The sequence below is a fragment of the Hibiscus syriacus genome, unplaced genomic scaffold (genome assembly GCF_006381635.1).
Source record: "Hibiscus syriacus cultivar Baekdansim isolate YM2019G1 unplaced genomic scaffold, ASM638163v2 tig00012275_pilon, whole genome shotgun sequence".
Classification (NCBI taxonomy): Eukaryota; Viridiplantae; Streptophyta; class Magnoliopsida; order Malvales; family Malvaceae; genus Hibiscus; species Hibiscus syriacus.
The window spans coordinates 56,576-79,721 of NW_024062268.1; the positions used below are offsets into that span (position 1 = coordinate 56,576).

General features: G+C 34.0%; 3 protein-coding genes and 1 pseudogene across 3 annotated transcripts; 2 read left to right on the plus strand and 2 right to left on the minus strand.

Moving 5' to 3' along the window:
- Nucleotides 1-2: 2 nt before the first annotated feature.
- LOC120205133 lies at nucleotides 3-2,026 on the plus strand. Its single transcript, XM_039205056.1, has 6 exons — nucleotides 3-102; nucleotides 194-248; nucleotides 329-419; nucleotides 518-853; nucleotides 928-1,140; nucleotides 1,461-2,026. The coding sequence occupies exons 1-6, from the start codon at nucleotides 18-20 to the stop codon at nucleotides 1,893-1,895; spliced, it is 1,215 nt and encodes a 404-aa protein (XP_039060987.1). The 5' UTR covers nucleotides 3-17; the 3' UTR covers nucleotides 1,896-2,026.
- A 251-nt stretch (nucleotides 2,027-2,277) lies between these two features.
- LOC120205138 (AP-2 complex subunit sigma) lies at nucleotides 2,278-4,176 on the minus strand. Its single transcript, XM_039205059.1, has 6 exons — nucleotides 4,042-4,176; nucleotides 3,826-3,924; nucleotides 3,652-3,702; nucleotides 3,217-3,390; nucleotides 2,840-2,899; nucleotides 2,278-2,532 (listed from the first exon to the last, which is right to left on the minus strand). The coding sequence occupies exons 1-6, from the start codon at nucleotides 4,042-4,044 to the stop codon at nucleotides 2,491-2,493; spliced, it is 429 nt and encodes a 142-aa protein (XP_039060990.1). The 5' UTR covers nucleotides 4,045-4,176; the 3' UTR covers nucleotides 2,278-2,490.
- Nucleotides 4,177-8,719: 4,543 nt separating this feature from the next.
- Nucleotides 8,720-10,617, minus strand: LOC120205139 (annotated as a pseudogene).
- Nucleotides 10,618-17,749: 7,132 nt separating this feature from the next.
- On the plus strand, nucleotides 17,750-18,715 carry LOC120205134 (HVA22-like protein i). The gene is made up of 5 exons (XM_039205057.1): nucleotides 17,750-17,880; nucleotides 17,972-18,070; nucleotides 18,169-18,225; nucleotides 18,305-18,368; nucleotides 18,509-18,715. The coding sequence occupies exons 1-5, from the start codon at nucleotides 17,849-17,851 to the stop codon at nucleotides 18,713-18,715; spliced, it is 459 nt and encodes a 152-aa protein (XP_039060988.1). The 5' UTR covers nucleotides 17,750-17,848.
- Nucleotides 18,716-23,146: the final 4,431 nt, after the last annotated feature.

Genomic DNA, 23,146 nt, shown 5'->3' on the forward strand with positions numbered 1-23,146 from the left:
GTCAATCTTGAACTCATATGGTTGCTTTGGATCATTTGTCGGTTACTGCTTCAGAAAGCCAAATGGCAGAGCAAAATATTATCAAGGAGCCCAGAAAAAATGGTAAATACCAGCTTGGGAGCTTCCATTGCTGTATATAGCTTGTTTCTTTGCTGTTTGGATACTAATATCTGACATAATGTTGGTCCTATAGGTCTTGCATTGTGGCAAAGCTCAGCCATTGGCCCTATTACCCCTGGATCTTCAAAGTAATTCTCTTTTATCATCATAAATATCTGTTTTCATTACCATCTTTTTGGCATCCTTCATAGTTTTTACTATATATCAGATCATTTGCTAATAAATTTCCTGCTTGGTTGGATGCTGCAATCTATGGCCCCAGGACATGTTCATTAGAAAGTGGTTCTTTGACTGAAAAGGTATGCATGTTTAAATGCCTGTTATATCTGTTTTCATGAATGCCTCTTTGCACATCAAGCATCTAAATCAAGTGTATGGTAAATGATGAGATTTATAGGCTTCAAAAGTTGCCATGGATAGGAAGTCAACGAAGAGGTGTGTTACTCATATCTACATCAGCCGTCTCATTCGAAATTTACAGATGCACAACAAAGACATCACTCTTCAATTGAAACCCCATAGAGGAGTACAGCAAACAGCTCTCTTGTATCCAAATGATCGCGGTAACTTGAGAAATGCTGTAAATGGCAATATACCTAGTAGCTATTCTGGAAACTCTGCTCCCGGTAGAAATGATTATGAAACTAGAAATGGTATTCTACAGCCGAAGATTTTCTATCAGGAACACCCACAGGTTGCTTCAGCATCTGGGAGGAACACTTCAAATAAGCAGGTATGGTCACCTATTGGGATTGCTTGTGGTTATTTCTTTCTCACTATCCTGATCACGTACTGTTTACTGCACAGACTTTTGAATTCTTGTCTTTGTCGACTGGGGGCATTAGTATGGAAGTTAATAATAACTCTATTAAAGTTGGAAATGCAATTGAATCACTGTCACAATTCCAAGGAAAAGTTCCTTACCTTCATTCATTTCAACAACACCAGTCACTTGTGCCTTTCTCAGTACCCGCAACTTGTTACACAGACCCCCTTTCAACGGCTACAGCTACACAGCAGGTTTATTTCTTTATTTTGCTCCCCCCCCCCACCCCTTCCTTTTCCTTCATATCTTGCAAAAATTGGTTAATGCTAATAATTGAAATTATTGTCTGTGAGATCACTAGTACCAATAATTGTATCCAATAAGTGAGGCCGTCCATAAATGTGTTGCATTTTTAGGTTCCAGTACCAGTGGGGGACCATCAATATGATTTCTTAACAAGCACCCAGTTGAATCTTCTTGTGGTTGTTTAGGGATATTATGGTTATATTCTGTGCTAGTCTGGTTATTTTTTGTCATGAAAGTTTTATGTTAATTTTGTGGTACTTTACTGCAGGTCCAACCGCAGCTACCTCAATATCCCAGTAACCCTTTTTGCGTCCCTCCTTACATGTGTCATTCAGGAGTTACAAAACAACAGCAACATCAGCGACTTTGGGCAGCTCACCTAGCAACTCAGTACAAGCCTGGTGGAACCTCCACGGTCTTGACCCAATTTCCGAGCAGGCAAAATGGAAAGAACGAGTCCTGTACTTCGATTCCTTATGCTCATAATGCCATTCCTCCCTTTTCAAGTCTAGATATTCCGAGTCCCAAGTCTAATATAGTCCCACAACATCAACTGCTGAAAATGGCCATTTCTTCATCTTTGCCCCCAACTAGAGCGAGAAGGTCAGACCACCATCTTCCATCCATATACGACGAAAGGAATGGTAGATTACGCACTGGTGGAACGCTGTCTTTGCAGTTACTCTGCGATGAGCGCCTCTGAAGTTTGAATTAGGTCCCTTCCACTTACGATGCACAGTAAGCATTGTTTTATTCTTTCAACTGCAGATCATAGACGGTGCTCATGGTTGCAACGATGAAAGAGTGAGAGGCTTATCTAATTGTCCTACAAATTTGGGCTTGAAATATAATGACACTAATATTTAGCAAGAAATTTTAATGCCATTCTGTTATCACCTTGTTTTCTCTTTTATTGTTGCAACCCAAATGCATCTTTCGTCCAAATTTTCCTCCTACACAAACATGAATTATTTTGCTTAATTCTTCGATTTTGTAGGGTTTGTCAAATCTATTCATCGTCACTCTGCTGCTGCTTTCGATTAAAACGCTAAAATAACATGCAAATCAATTCCCTCTAAACATAATTTACCCAATGGAAAACAAATAAAAATTTATCCAATTTAAACAAAGTAACATTACAGAGACTACATTTGGAAAAGGGGAAAGGGTTTAAGGGGATTCCTTGTGTTTCAGTTTTCTAATGATACAATAAAGATTTGGCTGTGCAAAACAGGTAAAAAGAAATTGAGAAATACTTGACACAAATTGCACCATCTGTCTTTCATGCGGAGTCATATTTAATCTAGTTTCTCCAGTTCCCCCATTCTCTCTATTATAGCCTGCAATGTGCAGCAAGAACAACCTCAGTGCTGGTTTCCAAGCCATCAAATATTTGTATTGCCACTTTATAACAAGAATGATTACATTTTCAAAGAGTTCGATTATAACGACCATTGTGGTAATGACATGCAAAAAGCAATAGTATGAGCTAATATTTTACACCAAAAGAAGAAACATAACAACAGTGTCATTGCTAAAACTAACAATTCCAAGGGTAAAAAAAGATAAGAGAAGAAAAGCTGCAATGTCAATAAAAACCATCAACATGAAATAATAACTAAAAGGTCTCTAGGGGGGGGAGCAAACCTTTTTACTTGTTTCTTGAAGCTCTCCAGCAAGAATGAATTCATCGAGTATCAGATAAACCTTCATGAATTTCAAAGGAAAAAGGATAAGTGAAGTAAGAGGAATATGACAATCAACCTGAATACATGTGTTTAAACCAATGAGTGGAAATAAAGCAGTTCACAAGTTAGATAAAGATTGCAAAAAGTAATTTGAAATAGCAGATAAGCAAGTGGTGAGACTTGAGATCACAAACTCACGATTTCAATAAGAAATAAAGCAAAATGAAACGGGACAAAACAAAACTTTTTGGTTATTGGAACTCGTAGTTTCATGGGAATTAGATTGAAAACTTGAATCCAGCAAGTAATGTTCAAGCAAAAGTTGATAAAACATACCTTGTGAAAATTAAAAACTAAGTCAAGCTCGCATACATTGCTGAAAAAATGGTCCAATATCTCCACAAATAAATGAATAGACTCCAAATATGCCAACTCATTATCTGTTATGTCAACACACAATGAGAAAAACAATCCAGCATAACGCCTGTAGATTACCTTGTGCGTACGGAACTGCAAAAGAAAAAATGCATACAATCAATCAAACATTCAGCAATTGCTTGCTTAAAATCTAAGTCTTACCCTACTTTTGTATTTCTTCAATTTTCTAGTTAAGTTCTTATGGGATCTTCTCTAAAACCATCATTTAAAAGGCAACTTTCCCTTTCCTCACCAAAAAATTCCAATAGTAAAATATGAAGTAATAGGAATTCACCAAAAACGTAAGTAAATGAACAAACGGATTTTAAAAAAAGAATACGCGATTTTACCAACCTCCACGAAATTAGTAAATTTGGGGTCTCTGTTAACCACCAATCGATGAACCTGTGAACCAATAATCAAAATATTCAAAAACTGTAGCTAAGAAATTCGCCCAAATTCCAAAACCTTAGGGAGTGAAAATAAGGGGTTTCCAAATTATCAATAAAGAAATGAAAATTGCAATACCTCGTATTCGACTTTGTGCTTCTCGGAATCCTCGAGGGGAACATAGTATTTGGCCAGACGAGTCTTGCCTTGCCTATTTTGCAACAAAATAAATCGGATCTGCCAAGGCCAAAACAATATGAGGCTTAGATCAAAAGAGTTTCCAGCTCTTTTCTATCCGGTAAAAAAAATTGACGAATTGGGGAAGGAACAAAAAAAAACAGATAAAGTACATACCATTGTTTGAGCCAAGGAATTCTGAGGAGTTGAGGGGCAAAGATTGAAAATCTAGAGCTCCAAAATGGTACAAAAAGATGTTCTATTTTCAAGTTTTTTTTCTCGTTTCTCGGTTGGTGGATCGGGAAAGCTTTGAAAGTTAGCTGCTGAGATATGCTACTGTGTGGTCACACAGACGTAGATTAGAATTCTCCCTTTTTATTACAGCGTTTGATATGTTTTACTAAGGCCTAAGTTTGACAACAAAATAACCGGGTTTATTATTGGAAAGTGTCACGTGCATGAGTCTTAATATACTATTAATGAAAGGCGTTATTAATTTTATTATTATTTTTTTAATAAAATTGATAAAAAATTATTTGAAATATTTTTATTTTTATCAATTTTGTTATTATTGAGCGCTTTATCAATTTTATTAACATATTCGATAAAGCGCTATCGATTTTATTATTTTTTCTAAAGGTTTTGATATTATTGGGAAGTTTTACCATTTAAGGTTCGACACTTCACCGCTTCGCCTAGTAGCACGTGCAACAGCTTTAATATACAGTTAAAGAAATATGTTATCGGTTTTGTTATTATTTTTTTAACAAAACCGGTAAAATATTACCTAAAACATTATTGTTTCTACCTAAAACATTGATGTTTTTTAACATTTCTTATAAAATACCTAATAATAACAAAACCGGTAGAAAAATAATAAAATCGGTACCATTTTATCGTATATGTTAACAAAACCGGTAAAGCATCTAATAATAACAAAACCGGTAAAAATAATAATTTTCTAGTAATTTTTTACCCATTTTGTTAAAAAAATAATAACGAAATCGATAGCGTCTTTTCTTAATCGTATATTAAGACTGACGCACGTGAAACTTTCCACACTACTATAGCCTATGTCCTTTTGGATAAACAAGGATGAACCTAAAGTGGTTGCTACTAAAAAAAATTAAATTTTTATACATTTTAGATATTCTTTATATTTTTTGTTGATTTTTTTATTTCTTTTAAAATTTATAAGTTCGTAATCCTTTTAAGGTTTATCTCATCTAACATAAAATTTTACGTTCGTCCATGTGAATAAGAGATAAGGTATAATTAGAAACACTTAAAATCACACTCTTTAGCACGAACTAACTTGTCTCCGTGGTAAATGAATTATTGTTGTTATTTGAAGATTCAGGTTCAAGCACCATAGATGTCAGGGGTGTAAACTTTCAATGTCGAAAAATTGAGAATGATCCTTGAACATATATTGTCTTGAAAATCACACTCTTTAATTTATTATTTATTTATTTTCTTACAACGTCGACTTAAAATTTATTATTGTTATCGTAAGATAGGATTTTATAATATAAATTTTATTATTTCATGCATTGGTATTAAAAAATATTATTTTACAATATATCAAATGATATATTATAAATCCTAAATACAACATAAAACTTCGTTTGTAAAATTTATTTTCACTATCAATACAAAAAAATCCTATATACTATATCTATTCATTATAATTTTTTAACCATAAAAACTTTATTTTATCAGTAATTCTATTGTCGAATACTTACTCAAATTTTATAAAATATTTTTAGAATTTAAGATTTTTCTTCTTTCTAATGATTAATACTATTTATAATTTAACCTTATATAATTGTACAAATACAATTTGTAAAACTAAACATGACTTAAAAATTTAAGATACAATTACGTTGTACTGATCATGTATGATCATGACATATAAATGTAAAGTCGGACGAAAATGCATGTCGACAATTATGATCATGTATGATGATGAAATTATTCAATTACTTAAATGAGATTGACTGATGTTGTTATTTTATTTGGTATTAGGTTAAATCATCTCGCATATCTGTTCAACCTATCACTACTTATATTTATTCATTTCCAATGTACATTTATTTTCTTAATATTATATTGGAAAGTCAGTTGAATATAGTTCCAAATCGTAGGGTGGGTTATCTGTTTAGGTTTTATATCATTTGCAGAAGCAATTCCAAAACTATTAAATAGACCGTTCGGTAGAGCAAGAGAAGTGGTTGTTCCATTTGTCCCATGCCAGAGTTTTGCTCAGATCAAATCATATTAGTTTCTAATATTTGGTCCACCAAATATATATATAAATATACATATTAATTGAAAATCCAATGGAGTCGTCGATATTAGCAAAAAATATATATCGAAATTAAATCAGATTTTAACTGTTAGGGAAGTTCCCATGACAAGAGCAAGGATGAACAGAATAATAGAATATATATGAAATTCTGCAAGATTTTTCAGTAATCTCAACATAGATTACATTAATTATGATTTTGGAAACCGTATTATTTCAACAAAATAATAATAATAATAAAATATAGAATCCAAACACAAAATAAGAAGAAAGCAATGAATGGGCTTTTCCGCTCCGATGGAGATGTGAAAAAAAAAAAGAATGGTTGATATAGGAGAGGAGAAAAATTATTTCTTCAAGTAGGGTAAATGTTACAATGAACATCGGAAGATGACCAGAGCACATAGCGTCTTCTGACTCTTCACCTTCGTTGTTGCCTTAAACATGAATGTGCAGCACAGAAGGAGACAGAGGAAGGTTGTAGCAGTGAAGGAGAAGAGAGGGAGAGAAGGAGAAGAGAGGGAGGAAGAACAGGAGACTAACCATGGTGGGTCGGCCCCAACCATCTTCCCAAAGTTTGCCAGCTATTCCCGGCGTCTTCCGGTGACACTGTTCAAAATATGCTATTTGGGAAAATAATTTTTCTCCTCCCTATATCACCCATTTTTATTTTCCAAAACCCCATTGGAGCAATTTTTTCCCAATGAATGTGCATATCCAATTATGAATATCCACTCCACTCGGCTTTCTTGCCCATATAGAGTTGTGAGAAAAATGATTTTCCTATATAAGGCACCCCACCATATTATTTCTTGAACTAGGGTCATTGCTACAGTGTCAATGAAAAGACGCTAACATTACCATGTGACTTTTTTTCCAATAGAAGACGCATGGATTACTATGTGTATTTAGATTTGTAGAGCTAAAAAAATGGTGAAGACGACGTGCAGTCTTGGGATCTTCTAAAGACACGTGGAACACCTAACGTCTTCCCCTGGTTACTGTAGTATTCATCATTTATTGGAAAATAATACCCGAATTGAATTATTTTGGGAAATCTTTTTCCCAAACCCATTATCTCAACCATTTTGCCCCACTTCACTGTGTTTCGTCGTAAATTGTCGCATAAAATAATGAAGACTGGTAGGGCTATGACTTCAAAAAAATTGAAAAAATATAATTTATATTTTTAAAATTTTAAAATATTTAATTTTGTCACAACAAAAATTTAGAAATTCATTAATTTTTAATTTTTAAAAATATTCTTAATTAAATCACTTACATAAATTTTAAAAAAATCTCATTAAGACTCTTAAAATTTCAAAAATTTTAGTTATACCCTAATTTTTTTTTAAAATGTAAACTGAACCATTGAGAATTTTTTTAAAGTTTTAATTTAAATATATAATTTGTTTAAAATTTTAAGTTGGACCCAAACTCTAACCCAAATTATTGTAAAAACCCTTTCACCCCTCAGTTGTATTTCCAATGGTCAACGTCCACCAAGATCCCGCACTTTCCTTTTGCAATTAGTTATTACAAGATAAACTCACGTGGGTAGGTCTTAATAATTCTGCTCCTACTCCCTTCCAACTCATCTGCCTTTCAACGTAATTCCCATCTTCAAGTACAAACACATTTGGAATTCCCATTCTTTGAATTTGGGATCAGTAGATTATAACGTGAATGGATTTATCAAATCAATTTAATTCGACAACTAAACATTCATATATATAAACGATTAACCTATCAGCCATTACCCAAAGCAAAGCAAAGCAAAACAGGAACCCCAATCCTTAATGCAGAAACGACTCAACCAAGTTGGTGGAATGGCAAATAAAAAATATATTTATTATTTATATTTATAACTAAAAATCTTATCATGATTTAAAATCAGACTATAATATATCAATATTATTGATGAAATTATTGCTAAAAACAAACACGTTAATAATGATTACTAAAAAATATTGCAAGAAATAAATAAATTTATTAGACTATGATAAACTTTAAATAACAACGAAGATGTACTCATACACGTACATAAATTTTATTTTGTATTATTTAATATGAACATTTAAAGAGTTTAATATATAACTAATGTAAGATTTTTTTATATTACTATAAATTATGTTTAAAAATATAAGAAAAAAATGTTTTCGAATATTATTTAAATTTAATTCGTGTGGTTGTATATACTCTTTAATTACATTGTTGGGTAAAATATGGTATGGACATTAGTTAGAAATTATTCATGGTACCACTAACCCACTAATAAACAAGTTGTAGGAGACCGTGAAAGGAAAGGTGTGAATTGAAGATGACAATTCGAACTTCTCTCCCTTTTGAAAGAAGTAAATGAAGAAAATATCCGTTGTTAATTTCTGTATATTTTTTGTCACACATAATATCTGTATGTCTGCCTTCCTGTCTTCATCATAAAACGAGCAATCAATGATTTCAGCGTCTTTAATTTAGAAATATTTAGACAACGATATTAAAGTTTTAGTTTTCAGCCATGCATGCTGTCCAGCTAGTCTAGCGAACATTAACATCCAATTTATTCTCAAAAGAAAAGAACATAGGTGTTGATCTCATGTGCCACGACGTAAGATCTTAAACATATGTACAGGGTTAAGGTGGATCGTTTTGAGTTCGATAATTCTGAGAAAATGATGTTGATACGTGAGAGCTGACTTCAATTGAGTGAAGATTCTAGCGCTTTGTAAATGACTACGAAACAAGGAAGGATAGCCCGTGGATTGAAGACAACCAACTCTTCCAGGTCGGAGTAGACGCCGGCGTACGCTGCTATAGAATCGTACGAGCCAGTCGGAGCCGATACGCTGCTGTTATTTTCCTCCTCCAGCGGCGGCGCATCATCCGCCATTCTCTTCACCCTACCCGCGATTACACGGCAAACCAGCATGGCCCTACGTCCTTCCGTACATTAAAGTGAGTCGTGAGCCCTCCCGCTGCTAGCCGTAGTGCAGACTCCTTAGAAGTCAGCGGCTCCTCCTCCTTTGTTTTGGAACCCTTGTTTGATTATGGTGCAGACTCCGCAGCCCGGGACCGAACCGCATAAGCTGGAGGAGCCACGCGCTCCGAGGGAGCACGACAATGTGATGCAGTGGAATCGGAGGAGTTCGTTGCCGTCGGCTGCACACCTGGGATTCTTCCTGGTGCTGTTAGCAGCACGTGTTTTCACTGCATCGCGGCAATCCTCGAACCGCTGGATGGTGCGTTGGGTGTTGTGGACTTTCCTTATCCGTTCGATCTTACAGATCGATTATCCTTCTTCAGCCAGCTCGACTTGAAGATAATTTCCACAATGTTCCGGCCCGAATCGTCTGGACCCAACTCCGAAACTACACCAAAAAGACTCAAATCAGAGTAAAAAAATTATCTTATTTGCATTAATGGAAATATTAATTCGACTGGTCGCCGTCGGTGGGGTCATGATTCTCACAGAGCGTGCAAATTTAGCGTTACAGGTCGTATAACATTGCACTAATGAGAAGTCACCACGTGCACGATATTTATCAAAACTTGACAGCTGTGACTTTTAACATCAATCGGAAAATGGGTGGGGGCGAGATTTTAGTGCAATTAATAAGTGTTAAAGCAGATGTAAATTAAGCAGCATAAAAGGAGTGTTTTTTCAAAATTTGCAAAATGAAGTTTGACTTATAAGTGGTAGTTAATAATCTAGACATCTTGTGATTGTACTTGTTGTTTGCTTGGATAATTCAGGAAAACGAGAGTGAACTGAGATCAGTACTGTACCTGCATGGCGAACAGCTTGATGAAGTTCCAAGCTTTCAATCTTTGGGAAGACCTCTCCGCACAGTGAGCAGGCACAAATAGTTGTTCTTGAGGATGGATGCCTGATAATTTCATATTTTCTCATGTAAAGGAATCAAATTTTAAATTTTGGAAAAAGAGAATAAAAACAAAAGTTATACTATATATATATACCTGCTGGGGTCAACGATCATATGGCACTCATAACACCCAGACAGCTTCCTGAATTGGATGCCTCTTGACGAAGATGACGTGTAAGCTGTGTTGCTATTATTGGATCTCGTTTACGAGTTATTAGCAGTTTTGCGTCTCAGTAACCCACTTTCTTGACCCACTGTGCTACTCTCAGGCGAGTTATCAGCTCTGTGAACAACCCTCCTCGAGTTGCCATGAACAACGTCCTTGAAGCTGCGGATGGAGTTGCAATAGGAACTCAGCTTTGAGTACCCATGGTGACGAGGCGGATTATTCTTGGAGGGATCATGAACTTTCGACCCTTCGATCTGTTTGCAACTGAGCAAATTCTTGATTTGGTCCCATGAAGACGGTTGCTTTTGCACCTGGTTTTTTCTACGCTCGGACGGTTGTTTCACTTTCATTGGTTCCGCCGCCGTCTCCGGTAAGAAAGAGAGGAGAACCATTAAAATAAAGAGAAAATAACTTCAGTGATCGAAAATATCTTATAATATATGATTTTAACCAATTTTTTTTTAGATTTGTTAAAATTACCAATAAAATCGTAACGCGAACTTTAATTCGTAGCGCGATCTTCAATTTCTCAACTCAGTTTCTAAAATCACAATACGATTCTCAAAAATCGCATTGCGTTCATCATTACGATAATACTATTCACCATTACGAAAGATGAATTACGTTGGGTCAGCGATTGGAATCTTCCTAACAAGAAGAGTACTTCGTTGTTCTCCAATAGCTGGGGCCATTGCCTTTCCTTTATTCCAGTGTAAGTAAGTCAATTTTCCCTGAAAAAGATTTTTCCAAACTGCATCTTGTAATTCCCGGTCACTGATTTGACCTCCCTTATAGCTCTGTTCCATGTCAAGACTTCTGTTATGGTAATATAAAGAATGCTAGAAAGCAGAGACCTATCCTAAATTCTTCATTTCTGAAACTAGTAAAGTTTATGCAGTAGAACAAATCGGAAGCATAATCAAACCACAGAGCTGTCTAAACTTTTAAAAGTTCTATTATCAACAGAAGAAGTTGTCAAACCACAAAAAAATTCATTCTTAAACAAAATTAAGCTTAAATAAATTTATACACCATTAAAGAGAATTCAAACAAAAAAATCTCAAGTTTGAAGCTTTTTTGCATCATTCTTGACAGAAAACAACAGTACTATCGTAAATTCGTAATGGTGAACAGTGCTATCGCAACGGTGAACAGTGCTATCGTAATGCGATTTTTGAGAAACGCATTGCGATTTTGAAAACTGAGTTTATAAATTAAAAATCGCGTTGCGAATTAGAATTCGCGTTGCGATTTTGTTGGTCATTTTGGCAAATCTAAAAAAAGTTGATTAAAATCGTATATTATAAGATATTTTCGGTCACTGAAGTTATTTTCTCTAAAATAAAAACAAAGCAATAGGAGACAACGATAATAAAAAGGAAAAGTAGTAGTAGAGACTAGCTCTCTCTTTCATAAACGTGAAGAGCTTTTGAAAGGAACTTGGAGGAGAGAGTTCTTTTTTAATGGAGAGGGATCCGAGACGGGCAATAAGGACCAAGGCGGCACAGTGAGGAGGGTGGTGGGAGTGGGGTCGCTGTTTATTTATTACATTTATGTTTCGTCACTTTATGATTTAACTCTCTCCCTACTTTCGTACTAGTGCATACCTCTTGGACAACTTACTATAAATCCCGACCTGAATGCAGAACTAGTTTCATCAAACGGCAAGCCACTGCTCGATGATCGACCCATTTTCATTGTACACTACGAAATTTTATCATTAAATCAAGAATTTGTACTTTTAGTTATTCTTTGTACTTGAGTGATGTTGAGAAGGGAGATGAATAATGAGGTTATTTAGTGTGGGATAATAATGTAGAAATAGGGTCCAGAGATACTAAAAATTTGCAAAAGAAAAGTGCAGGAACTAAAGAGAGCATCATACAAGACGCACACACAAAGAATTGTAAACTCTCTGTTGCAATTTGCATCTCCCCAATGTCCTTATTACACCAGGAACCTTATTACACCGTAGCTCTGCGTGTGTCTTATAGTATAATGTTTTTGGTGTAATAAGGTTCATGGTGAGGAATTAAACAGTACACCATTTCGTTTCTGATACCTCGTAATGAGTGATGACTAAGTTTAGTATGTTGTTGGGTTGTCAACCGACCCTTTTTTAGATTTTAGTAACTTTGGACGAATATAAAAATTAGGTATCTAATAATAAATATAGAAAAAAATAAATCATAAAAACAATCAAAATTAAATAAACTTGCTTGTAAATTGATTTTTACTATGTTTAATAAATTATCTAATAAATACATCAAAAATAAAAAAAACATTAAATTTTTTTATTAAAATCAAGTGCTCACACAAAAGAAGTATGATACTCTTTTAAGAGGGTACATATTAGATTTTGTAATAATGGATAACAAAAAAAATAAACGTTAAGTATGATTTTAAAGAAAATAATAATTAAATAATCAAAATATAAATAAAATAATAAGCGGACGATTAAATAAATAATTTAGTATTTGTTAATTAGATGTGAATTTATTATTTTCAGCCTTGGGCAGGAGGGAGGGGACCCTCTTGCCCAGGATCAGGGACCGGCCTGGCTGTAGGGCTTTTACACATTAATTTTTGAGGTTTTTTTCAAGGTTGAAAGGTTGGGTATTCATTTTTCCTTTGTGAATTAGATGAAGTCCGGAGCAGTATCCAAAGAAACCATTGTTTTCCTCCACACAGAAAACGGCGTGAGCATCTAAACAAAGCTACATTTCTATCGGGAATTATTATGGAACCTCTGATTAAAAGCAAACAAACACAAACCAGCTAACAAATCTCACATGAAAGTTATTTCTAAATAAACAATGATTCCATGCAAGTACAGCTGAAACATTATTTCATTAGTAAAAAAAGTAAGTTCAATGGTTCATCCTTTTCTATTTAATCCCTAATTTACTACCATTCAAACCTATATATTTCCCTTTCTTTTTCAATGCTAAAGTACATAATAACATTTAAGTTTTGGTTCTATGTATATTTCTGTTACCTTGTGACCATAAATTTCTTGCCAAATATGAGAATAGAACAGAATCTTAAATAATTTTTTATTAGTCTGGTGTAAATACTAGTTAATATCTGTTCAAAGACTATCAACTATTTGACATTGAACGTTTATACTCCGGCATACATAATGCTCGAACTCGAGACCTCAAGAAATAACAACAATTCGTTAATCACTAAGGTTGTTTGGTTTGTGCATAGTCCTAATAATTGTATTGCGTAGCAATGAGAAACTTACATGTATGTTCTACACCGTTGTGTCTTGAAAATTAATCAAGTCCGAAAATTTTGATAGAAGAAAGAAACTTCCGATAGAAAATAACATGTGCAAGGTAAAGTGTATTATTTTTTTTAATGGCTGAGATGCAGAAGCTATAATAATGCTAGAAGCAGAGGGTGAGAAATCTATCACAAAAACCCCATGTGCAACATGGGCGCTTTTACTTGGCTTATATTAGTTGGCCGACAATGTTAACCTCTCACATTAGGAAGAGAAAGTTTACAAGAATGTTTTATGGCGACATCCTCCCACCACTGTTCATGCATGGAGTGTAAGAAGCTGATCTCGTATGTTACTTCCGTTTGGAAGTTGGATTAGCTCGAAATATGCTTGGTATTTAACCCAATCCAAAACGATGTCACGAAATCGAAAACACGACTGATAATATCATAATATGGACCCTGCCTCGTGGTCCTTTTCAGACCTCCTTTTGTTATGTTTTGGGCTTTTCCCAAGGATTCAGATCCAAGATAAAACACAACATCCTACTTTGCTCTGTAATGCAGGTCATCAACTTGATTTTTGTCTCTTATTACTGCTTTAAATCTTGAAAGAAACCAAGACCAGACTTTACTTGCAATATTTTTTGTTGCAAGGAGTAACTGTGGAACCAGTCGTTCACTAGAAAATTAACTTTGACCAAACTATTATGTCTAAATGCAGCCTCTTACAACATCCATGCATGCACAATCTGCAAGTAAAGATTGTGTATTAGTAACTCAGAATCGTTGCTTATTTTCAAGCTTGAAACCAATTCGACTCTTTTTTTTTCAGTCCCTTAATTTCTGAAAATACCAATATGTTGTTTCTGAATTGTTTTCCCTTTATTTCTAACAATACCAATGTTATTGTGGTAAATGTTAGAAATGTGAACTATTTAATCAATGTGGCATTCTTTTTATAGCTAATTTGCATTTCCCATTATTTGATTTGAAGCGAAGCGAAGCAGTCCTGACATTCTATTAAGCTCATGCATTTTGCAATGTCGTGGTTAGAATTGTAACTACTAATGGGCTTGAACTGATTGATTTAATGTGAGCAAGCGACGCACAATATGTTAGACACAAAAAACAGCTATAAAAGTGATTTGATTTCCTAAAATTTTCTTATTAGCTTGAATAAAACTCTCCTACTATTGTTCAGTGATTAGGGTTGCTCTTATGGTAAACCTCTATTAATTAAGAGGTAATTTACTGATGAGTAAAACAAGTAGAATCTACCGTGAATAAATGTAGGTTAAAGATTATGAGTGTAAATGAATCGAGTTTGAACGAATAAATTTATGTTTATGTTCGTTTGTTTATTTTTGAAAATGTTCATGTTTGGTTTGTATTCTTTTATTTATTTTTTAATGTGTTCTTGTTCGTCTATTTAGTGTTCACGAACATATTTATCTAACGTTTGCGAACATATACGTTTAGTGTTTCACAACCAACACTCAATTTTTATCTTTTTATTTGCAAGCCAAAGAAAATGGTGAAATTTCGTCATTACTCCTTATGTTTCTTAGGATTCATAGTTTGAATTTAGCTCATATCTTCACCAATATTTAAAATTTAAAAATCAAAAGGAAAAGGAGAATCGAGTAAATGAACCGATAAGCGAACTTATAAACAAACAAATAAACAAGTTTATTCATGAACATAAACGAACTGAACACACATCTATTCGTATTCACTCATTTATTAAATAAATATAAAATTTTGTTTATACTCATTTCTTTAGTTTAATGATTGAAATCTATATAAACATTTTGTACTTCAAATACTACGTTGATTTATACCCCCTAAGGTTGACAACTAAGAGTTACCTTAACCATTTAAAAAAAAAGATAAATTACAAATTTCATAATTGAATTTTAATCTCTCCTATTTTGCTCATTGAATTTTAAGAGTTTTCAATTTTCTCATTAAATTTAATACATTAGGTTTTTTGGTCACTTTACCGTTTTAAAAAAATTTCACTAAAACAACGTCGTTTTGTATATGTATAACAACCCATTTGTAGCTTCGTTAGTGAGAAAACAACTACTCCCCAAATATTTAAAGTACAATGAGTGAAATAAGAGGTAAAATAAAATTTAGTTATCAAATTTGTAATTTACTCCCCAAATATAAAAGAGTTACCCTACTCTAGGTATATCCAGGAGTCTAAATAAGGGCAGAGACCCTTCCTTCGAATCTGAATTTCTCGTTAGTAGTATAGACTGATAGATGACATGTTCAGTTGCAGGGTTGCCATTGTGCAGAGGCACGTATATACATGCAATTTTACAAAATGTGGAACATTGGCTGACAACTGCATGTTGTTGGTGATGACCACGTAATTGTGGAAACTGGAAATGAAAGAAGCCATTTATTTCTACCGCAATTTGAGGCCAAGTAGCGGGCTCACCCATCTCGTTTGACACACATTGGTCAAATAATATTGGACCCACCATCTGATTTGCTAATTGTACCCTAAAGTGTTCTCATAAAAATAATTACAAGCAAATAAAACTTTGATTGTTATCGTGCCATAAATATCACTTACGATTTTTTTGTTTATTTCATAATGATTAAACGTTGAATGATTCAAAAATTATGTATGAATTAGCTATGAATGTGACATACTGTTTGATAATGGCTCTGAATCATTCATAATGTACTTCTGTACTAAATTATTCAGCACTATTTTATTGAATCAGCCAGTACTGAAATCATTTAGAGGTGCGAAATAAACGCACTAAATGCTGAATGATTTAACTTTCAGCGCTGAATAATTCATTAAGAGGCAAACAAACAACCCCTTAATCAACTTATGATTCTTCCTCTTTTATTTGTTTTCTACTTCTCCTTGTTAATCCTTATCCTCTTCAAAATATTACTATATTACGTCCTTTGGAAATTAGAAGCTTCATCTCTTGTTCCAAAAGGGTATAATAGGTAACTTTGTTTTAACGGTTAAACCCATCCGAACGTAAAGGGTATTTGATAAACAAGATTACAATCCTATCCCTCATTCTCTCTCTTACTCTTTTTCTTTTCTTCACTCTTTCATCGCTACCACCGACTTCGCAACGGTTAGCCGTCGTTTATTGGCGGCGCCGATTTTAATGTTGGCCGGCAAACTTCTCCAGAACTACTCATATATTATTTTCTTGAAATCCTCTAGTGTATCGCTTAAGTGCTCTGGTTTAACTATCATTTACGGGTCTAATCGTGTTGCCTTCTTGTTTACACCGTCTTGTTATAAATACGGATAAAAGGTACCAATCGCTCTGCCGATTCCGACATCTTTTTTATGATAGACTCGGCTATCACCGCAAGTGAGATTTCATCTGCCATTACATTGTTGAATGTTGATAACTGTATTAAGATTTTTTTTCTGGATTTCCTGTATATATGATTTTCATCGAATTTTCTGTTTGTTTATTTTTTATTTTTTAACTCGACGATGTTTGTGTTTCACTCGATGATTTCTGCGATTTCACTTCTTCTCGGTGGAATACGTGGCATAAATTTTAAACACATATAATTTCGTACGGCATTTTTTTTGCATCTAATTAGTGTTTAATACTTACTATGTTACTTGTTATGACTTGCGTATAAGGTAAGTTTAGAGTTTGATTAGCTGAATCATTCTGGTTTCTGAACTTGTAACATTACATCACTCGTACTCCTCTGTTTGTTTGCTAAGAAAAGATGATGATAAATTGACATCCAAGTAGGACAAATTTTTGGACCCTTTGTCAAATATTTGGACCAGCTTAGATTTATGGGGCTAATAAATTCTGACGTTTCAATTTGATTGGCCTTGTTTGATTGTGATTTATAGCGTGTTTCGATAGCGGGACCTGAAGTAATTCCTCTTCTTTGGTATTTCATCAAGGAAGAAAATAAAGAGAAAAATGGAAACCTAAGTAACAATTCACTCCTGGTTTTCTTTTGAAAGAGATTTGGAGATGGTACAAACTAATTTTATTTTACTTTCGAAAGAAGAGAAACTTAGGTAATAGTATCACTCTAGGTTTTCTTTTGAAGACAATTGGAGTCTGGAGATGCTACATATTATGACTAATTTTCTTTTCTTTTGAACTTAAAAGTTGCATTTCCCATCTGATATCATCACTTTCATAAAATACCGTGTATGGTAAGGATTTGAATTGTTAATTTTTCGAGGAATCTGGGTATGATAGGGGCTGAAAGACAGATAAATTGTCTCTGGGGCTGATATTTTGCTTTGAGAGTAGCATACATATGGCTGTTCTTGTTTTCTTGGATTTATAATGTTGATTTTGATGCCGACTTTTAACTCCTGGGAGTATTCTCTTTTCCAGGAAATAAACAAAAATGATTGGATCCTTGCTTACCAGAGGACTCGTGTATGTTGTACCTTACATCTGGCTCTCTTTCACATTTTAGTATTAATTTATTCCCTTCCTTGAAATTAATCTTTTAGTTTTAATTTGGCAGGATGGTTTTTGGCTATGCATATCCAACGTACGAATGTTATAAAACTGTTGAAATGAATAAGCCTAACATTGGGCAACTGCTGTTTTGGTGCCAGTACTGGTAGATCTTCATTTGGTATTCTTTTCATTTAAGATTGTATTAATTTTATAATATTATAACTTTTTTTTTATTCCCACACTTTTCTTTTCTGGTTTCAGGATATTGGTGGCTGTTTTGACAGTTGGTGAGAGAATTGTTGATGCTTTTGTTTCATGGTATAGAACCTTAAACAATATGTTTTTTACGTCTGCTTTTCTGCTTCTCACTATGCTTTCCCCCCCCCCCTTTTTGAAGGGTTCCAATGTACAATGAGGCTAAGTTGGCATTCTTTATATACTTGTGGTACCCTAAAACAAGGGTAGGTATATTAGTTTTAAAGAAACGAGTAAATTTTACTTGACCATCTACAAGTTGACCAACATCTAGCACATCTTCAACTCAACACCAAAAGGAAATAGCTGAAGAGATGGGTCCTTAGAGGTGGCTAAACCCCTTCAGCATCCTCAACTAGCCAAAAAAGTAGATACTGCATCTGAAAGTACTAGCCAGCCGGCAGAAACTGAAGCAGAAGCAATGCAAATTGAAACGGTGCCTCCTCCTCCACAGAATGAAGGCACAAACCCTCCCCCGAAAGAGACTCTCATGAGACAAAGCATTCGACTCACACGTGGTAGATTGAGGAAAAACCGTTCTGCACCTCGTTAAAGTGATGGTATTACTTCCATTTCTTTTTAGTTTACTGAACTAGCCATTTAAATTGGTAGGCATATAACGAATCATTGTTGTTGAAGTTGATGTAAATTTCTTGTCTTCTAGTTTCTGTTTCATTTGTTACTTTATTCCCCCCCACACAACTGCATATCCTGGGTTATTGGGGCCAATTAATTGAAGCCAAAAATTTGGTGTTAGAGATGTTTCTCCAGTAGGATGGGTGCCAAATGTTATTGAAGTTAAATTCTATCTTCTCATCTATATTCTCCATATTCTCTGAGTAACGTTGTTTTGATGCCTTTTTTGTCTTATCCTTTTAAATTTTTCAGTCATTTGTTGTTTGGGAGTTGGTGAAAGAGATTTGAAAAAGGGCTACGATAAGGGACGGAGAATACCTCTGGCATGAATACTTTGCTGGCTGCATCGGTCTCCTTTAAACCACGCAGCTTTATCTTTTATGTAGCTTTAAGTTAGAAAATTAAAAGAATTAAAGTTACACCAATGCTGATTAAGATGGACTTTATGGCCACATTGTCTCTAATTAATACCTAAAAAAATTAAATTAGGTTGCATAAAAATGTAATGAATCCCTGGCTGGGACTGTGTTAGGTGAAAGCATCAGCATGTGTCGGTGGCTGTGAACAAGAATTAACCGAGAAGGATCCTGATTTAATTGCTGCATTTTAAAAGAAATGGTGTTTTTTAACTGCTGCACGTTTAGTGATTTGATTTATATTTTTATATTTGATTTTTTTGATTTTTTGATTTTATTTTTCTAAAAACTCAAATAATTCTTTTAGATTCGCCCTGAACTCAACCAAAAAAATTAATTTAGTTTATCTGCCACATAATCAATCATCTTGGACCGTGACGTCAATACTGTTGATCGTCATATCAACACTGTAAACTACTATGTCAGCATCGTAATGGTCAATGACGAAAATCGTTAGTCAAATGATCACATTAATTTTTTTTCTTCTGAATTTAAAGGCCACATTAACAACACAAAAAAACGAGGGCACATTTATTTGTTTTGAAAAAGTTCCTCACATATCATTATTCTTTTAACAAATATAATTAAATAAATATAGATATAATGAAATTCATAAAATGCACTCGAGACACTCTTGTTGGTTTTGCTATTTTGGTGGCTGGAATTTGAAGTCCCATTCGTGTATTGGAGGCGAAAATCCCTTGAGATCAATTGATTTGACACTCGAAATATATTTCAAAGAATTTGGCGATAGTTCGGATGACGATTTTAGATAGGCTTTCCACGAGCAATCGCCTTATCTCTTTTAGTTGAAATATTGATAACATTTGTGTTTCGTGTACGAATGAACTGGAGACTCGTGACTACCTCTTACTCGAATGTACTTATTGTTAGAAGTCAAACATGATTTTTGACTTAATATGTTGGCAAGATTAAGGTGGCAAAGATTAGAAGTTTCTTGATTAATGAAACAAGCGAGAGATGATGATTGATAATGGGGTTGTGTTTATAAACTAGTCGCAACTAATGTTTGTATTATATTTGTATTTTGGTTCGTATTAATAATAGTGCGAGTTATAAAAATTATCAAGTGCTCATTCACGCTTCCAACAAGTGGTATCAGAGCTTGGTTCGAGTTTACGTAACGGTAAAGATGATCAACATGATTCAACCACAAATCTCGAGATTGACAAAGGTGAACTATAGTAATTGGAGCATTCAAATGAAATTGTTATTTGGTTCCCAAGATTTTGGGATATCGTTGAAAAAGGTTACGCCGAGTCCGAAAATACAGTAATAGAAACAACCCTATCAAATGAAGAGAAAATGATACTGAAGGAATCTCAAAAAAAGATAAAAGAACGTTATTCTTTATTTTTCAATGAGTGGACGAATTTACCTTTGAAATTTTTTTTGATGCAAAGACCGCAAAACAAGCGTGAGAGATTTTTTACAAAAATCTCTTCAAGGTGTAGAAAAGCCGAAAAAGGTACGATTACAATATCTAAGAGCTGAGTTTGAAATGTTAAAAATGAAAAATACGGAAAATATCAATGACTATGTTAGCCGTGTAAAAACGGTAGTAAACGAAATGAAGAGGAATGAAGAATCACTCGATGAAGTCAAAGTGATGGAAAAAATTTTGCGGTCATTGACGCAAAATTGTGACTACATAGTCGTGGCAATCGAAGAATCAAAAGATTTATCTCTGTAACACACTTAACTCATACCCAACCCGGATACGAATCCGAGGTGTCACATTGACTTTTCAAATCATAGATACTTAACAAATAAGGACAATTTAAGAAAATAAATTTACATTCATACTTACATCAAAGTTTCAATAATTTATAATAGTACAAAAGTAGGAGTTTTCCAAAACATAGATCAGAGCATTTCAAATTAAACATGTATTACATGCCAACAATTTACAAAATTAATAAAAACCTACATTTAATTTGTCTTGATCTGATCTTCACGGGGTATGTTATCCTCAATGAATCACTCTTTAGCTTTCTTCAAACCTACGCATGAGAAAATCACACGCTAAGTCGATGACTTAGTGAGGCAAATACTAAGAGCACTAAAATCTATAATTGAAATCTTTATTTGTTTTTTATCGAAACATTTCATAAGGAATTCCAATTTTATTTTCCATGTCCAAAAAGGTATACTTATGTATATTATTCATTTTGTATAGTTTTGTTCCAAATGTCCAACGTATACTACTGAGAACTCTAGGTATTTGAGTACATTGAGATTGTGCATTAATGCTCTCACCACATCTCGTAATTTGCACCGAAGTGCCACATAATTATTCTGAAGGACCACATAGGTTTGCACCGAAGTGCCACATAAGTTTGCACCGAAGTGCCACATAAGTTTGCACTGAAGTGCCACATAATTGACCCGAAGGACCACATAATTGTCCCGAAGGACCACATAATTGTCCCGAAGGACCACATAAAACCCTCGACTCTTGACATGCCAACTATACATCTAATCCTCATACATATACCTTGGGTTTCAATCACATAATTATTTATCATTCATTATTTAAAGTATCTGTTAATCACATATGCACTTTCATATTGGGTGTTTTCAGATACACATTCTCAAAGATCACATTTCCACAATCATGTACACATAATCATAAAACATAGCTTACATAATATAATTTAATTAAAACAGTGTAAAATATAACATAAAAGAAATTGAAAGGTTTTCGATCAAAAATACTGAGGTTGGCTTATCGCAATCCTTCACCAAATCTAATGCGAAACTGATAAGTTGCACTCACCTTTGCCTACTGAAGTCCTAATGAAGTCCCTAATACTTTCGGATTAAAGCTTATAATATCGAGTTGACCGGAAGTTGATTATGTTCAACAACTACACAAAACAACCGAAAATCAATATCGTACTTCCAATCACTTATCTTCAATCATAACAACTTAAGTTGAAATAAACACTTAATTACTCATTTCATGCTTAGTAGTATCGGTACTACCACTACAGTACCGATACTTCCCTCTTGTGGCATGGATACCCCCCTACGGTACCGATACCATACTGACGTTCTAGAAATTTATCTTGAAAATGGTATCGATACTATACCCTTGGTATCGATACGATACTCCCAACTCATTATCGATACCCTCTTCAACTAGTACCGATATCACCCTTAGAATTCCACTGATTTAGCCTTGAAGTACCGATATTATTCTTTCGGTACCGATACTCCATGCCCAGAATTTCCTTTTCATTTCGAAAATTAACCAAAATCTTTCTAAACCTCTAACTTTTATCCCTCAATAAGCCTTTACACTCACCCTTATACATCCAAACCAACTTGTCTTCATTTACTACTCTTAAACATACAAAATCTCACAAAAACTCTTACCTCTAAAAATCATATCATGATTTCAACCAAGTCTTTAATCATTCTTATAACTCCTAACTCTTTAGTTTGATCATTGACAAGTCAAATTCATCACTAAAACTCTAAAAATTACACCTTATCAAAAATTCATTTCAAAACTCATTCTACAAATCCATGTCTAAATCACTCCTCTTATTGTTTTAATCCTATTCAAGCTTTCCTTAAACTTATATAACACCCAAGCATTCAATACCAACCCAAAAATTGAAGAAACCATCAGATTTACAAAAACTTACCTTTGCTAATGGAGTCCATGACAAGAAGAAGAAGTGAGCAAGAAAGGGTTCCAAATTTCTCCACTTTCCACGTGCTTATCCCTTAATAAATGAGATAATTATCCTTTAACATAAAAAGAACATAATGCTCTTTTCACTCATCTAAAATTGCTATCAATACCTACATAAAAAATCCCACCATAAATCCTTGAATTTTTCAACTATTCAAATTCAATCACTGAGTTAACAATTCTTACATTCTGGTCACTGATCCGA